This window comes from Columba livia, chromosome Z (genome assembly GCF_036013475.1).
Source record: "Columba livia isolate bColLiv1 breed racing homer chromosome Z, bColLiv1.pat.W.v2, whole genome shotgun sequence".
Lineage (NCBI taxonomy): Eukaryota > Metazoa > Chordata > Aves > Columbiformes > Columbidae > Columba > Columba livia.
In genome coordinates, this window is record NC_088642.1 from 76,448,410 (window position 1) to 76,451,231 (window position 2,822).

At 57.5% G+C, this 2,822-nt stretch overlaps 1 protein-coding gene across 1 annotated transcript; it reads right to left on the reverse strand.

Moving 5' to 3' along the window:
- Positions 1-809: 809 nt before the first annotated feature.
- LOC135577235 (SUN domain-containing protein 3-like) lies at positions 810-2,291 on the reverse strand. Its single transcript, XM_065045143.1, has 3 exons — positions 1,936-2,291; positions 1,487-1,573; positions 810-974 (listed from the first exon to the last, which is right to left on the reverse strand). Exons 1-3 carry the CDS (start codon positions 2,125-2,127, stop codon positions 828-830), a joined length of 426 nt encoding a protein of 141 aa, XP_064901215.1. The 5' UTR covers positions 2,128-2,291; the 3' UTR covers positions 810-827.
- Positions 2,292-2,822: the final 531 nt, after the last annotated feature.

A 2,822-nucleotide genomic window follows, 5' to 3' on the forward strand; every position in this document is an offset into this window, starting at 1 on the left:
TGAAAAGAATTACACATGAAACATTGTACCAAAACCAGTTCTTCCAGGCTCAGGAGCTGGGACATTGTCAGACTGAAACCTCAACTGCCTAGTAGCAGGAGATGGAACACTCAGGATAAGGAGAACTGCAATTTTCAACACCAACAACAGGCTAAGGAGCAACAGACAAAGGCCTCCAGCCTTTCACTTTATTGGAGCTTTTGAGGGCTGCCGGTTCTCTCCAGGGAATCTTAAATCTTAAATCCAACTGTGAACAGGAACTAATAATGCTGCTAAGCCACTTCTGTAAAATTACAAAGACCAACGGCGCTTGCTCTGGGGAGAGGTGCACTCGCAGAGCACAGGACTGTCCCCATGATGGTCCAAGCAGGGCAAAGGTGCAAGAGCAGAGGGAATATCCCTGTGGTACTCTGCAAGTTGAACGAGAGGAAACGGTGGAGACCGCCCCAGGAAAAGGGGAGGAAGCAGCACAGGCGGGGACAGCAACGCCACCTGCACCGCTAGGAGCACCCAGACTTGCTCTGCAGTTTTCAGGCCTTTATTACCGCTCCCCGGCAGCACGGCCGTCCTCCAGGCCCAGCACACGGCGGGGCTCCCTGCTGCAGAGTTGCACGACGACATCAATAAACTGGTGCCCAAATGTCACCAGCGTTTTTGGATGTGGCTGCAGCAGCTGCACCAGGAGATCTACATCCAGCCTCAAGAAGACCAGGAGAGCCTGCCCAGATCCTTCACTGTGGCTGCCCGTGAAGACAAGTACCCAAAGAGCTGTCCCAGCAAGGAAGATACACACGACAAGCTGCCACAGAACTTTTTTATTGATCGTCCTAAATGATCTGTAGTGCCTGCCGGTCGCCATCCTGTCCGGCTCTCTTCCCGTGCACCTGTACTCGGTACACACAGGTGTACTCTGGATTTCCCCAGTTGCTCTCCACCTGGAATTTGATGTACCGGAAGGTCTTGGGAAGCTGCCTCTGGAAAGAAACGGGGGAGCTACCGTTACACAGGTGGCAACAGCCACATCACGTCGCCAGAGCCCCCTCTGCCCGCTCTCCCCCTGCTGAGGACCAAACGGCAGCACTGACCAAGGAGGACCGAGGGCAACCAGACTCGTCTTGGCCAGGGCCCCGCAGGAGCCCTCTGTGCCTGGAAAGCCAAGGCCTGGCCTCAGAGGCAGCTGAGGGAGCTGTGGAACCCGGAGGCGCTTGGCTGCCCTGTGTGCCGTGGCAGGCGGGGACAGTCCTGCTGAGGGGGAACACGTCTGCCGTCCTCCCTCCCGCCATCACCCTGACGGGGACTGCTTCCCTTCCCGGCCCTGTTCCCACTGCTGCTGTCTCTGTGACGGCCCAAGCAAAAAGAATGGCCTGGCAAAGGTGGGGCAGCTGCCTCGGCCAGCACAACAAAGCACCATTTTCTGCCTCTTGCCCTCTTCCCCACAGACAATGCTGCCTTCTCCCTGGGCATTCTGCCACAGCTCTTGCTGTACCTGCACATGGAACGTCTGAGCAATCATCTTGTTCACGTCATAGGTGAACGTCCCCAGGAGAGTTTCTGCCCCAGCCTCATCCACTCCCTCAAAGACAAGAGACAGAGGGAGCAGGTCAGGCCCAAGCAGGGTGTCAGGAAAAGGGCACGTCGAGGACCAAGCCAGGAACCCCTCCCCACCTCCCTGGGCTAAAAGGGGTACTATACAGAGGTTAGGGTGCCTCTGGGTCAGGCTGCTTTGAGCACGTGCTCCAGGATCCTTGGCCATGAGGCAAACAAGCCCCAGAGGCACAGATCCCCACGTGCCCCCCAGCAGTGCCCAGGGGACGCTGTGCTCTGCAGCAGCCAGACCCAGGGAGATGTCAGAGGAAGGCGCCGTAAGCTGCAGAGCTCTGGAGCAGCTTTTCCCTGGGGCCAGGCACACCTGAGAAGGGCAAGGCAAAGACTAACAAAGACGGCAAAATCTTTTGGGGCATCGCTGACTTCCCCAGAAGTCGACACTGCCTCAGAGATATGCCAGACGCTGAAAGCCGTTGGCCAGACCTCTACGGGCAACCGGATGACCACGTGGCCTTGAGATCCTTGGAAAGCCCAGCAGTTCCCAGGGGCGATACGGTGCTGAAAGTACAAAGCCATGACCATCAGCAGCAAGGCAACCAAGGACCCAACAGAGCTGCCTGTTGGACCAGAAGCAGAGACCTTGCCTGGCCTGTGGGTGGCAATCCTGCTCCTAAATGATTACAAGCCCATGGGCAGCATAGCAATATGGAGGTGTTTCTAGAAAACTTCGGGGCTCCACTGCCTTTCCAGAGCCTGCTCTGCTTCCTCAGAGCCTGCAGAGACAGGGCAGGTCTCCTAGTGCACCTCACCCCATCGCCCTTCGAAAACTACTCTGCACTGCAGGGCCCATGCAATGTCTCTCCCTGCTCCCATGGCTCAGCACCCCCCACCACTCCCACCCGCTCCGCAAAGGCGCCTTCAGAGAGAGATGGGATGTGGCAGGGGGGCTGCCAAGGACCAGCTCCCTCGGCAAAATGCAGCCCAGGGTGCTGGGCAGGTCACAGAAGCTGGGTTCAGCTCGGTCCCCCTCCTGACGGCAGGGCAGCGCTGCCAGGGAGCAGGGGTCAGGACTGCCATGCAGATCGCAGGGCTGAGTGACACGGCCGGGCTGAAGGGAAGTGCTGTGTGCTTGTTCCGCCTGGAGCTGAACCACAAGTCAGGCTTTCTCCGTGATACCTGCAAGATTGTCGCTGGACCTTTTCCAGAGAAAACGTCCAATGTGGAAAGCCACCAGGTCTTCTTGTCTCGTACAAAATAAGTCTTGGATGTCCTCTGGT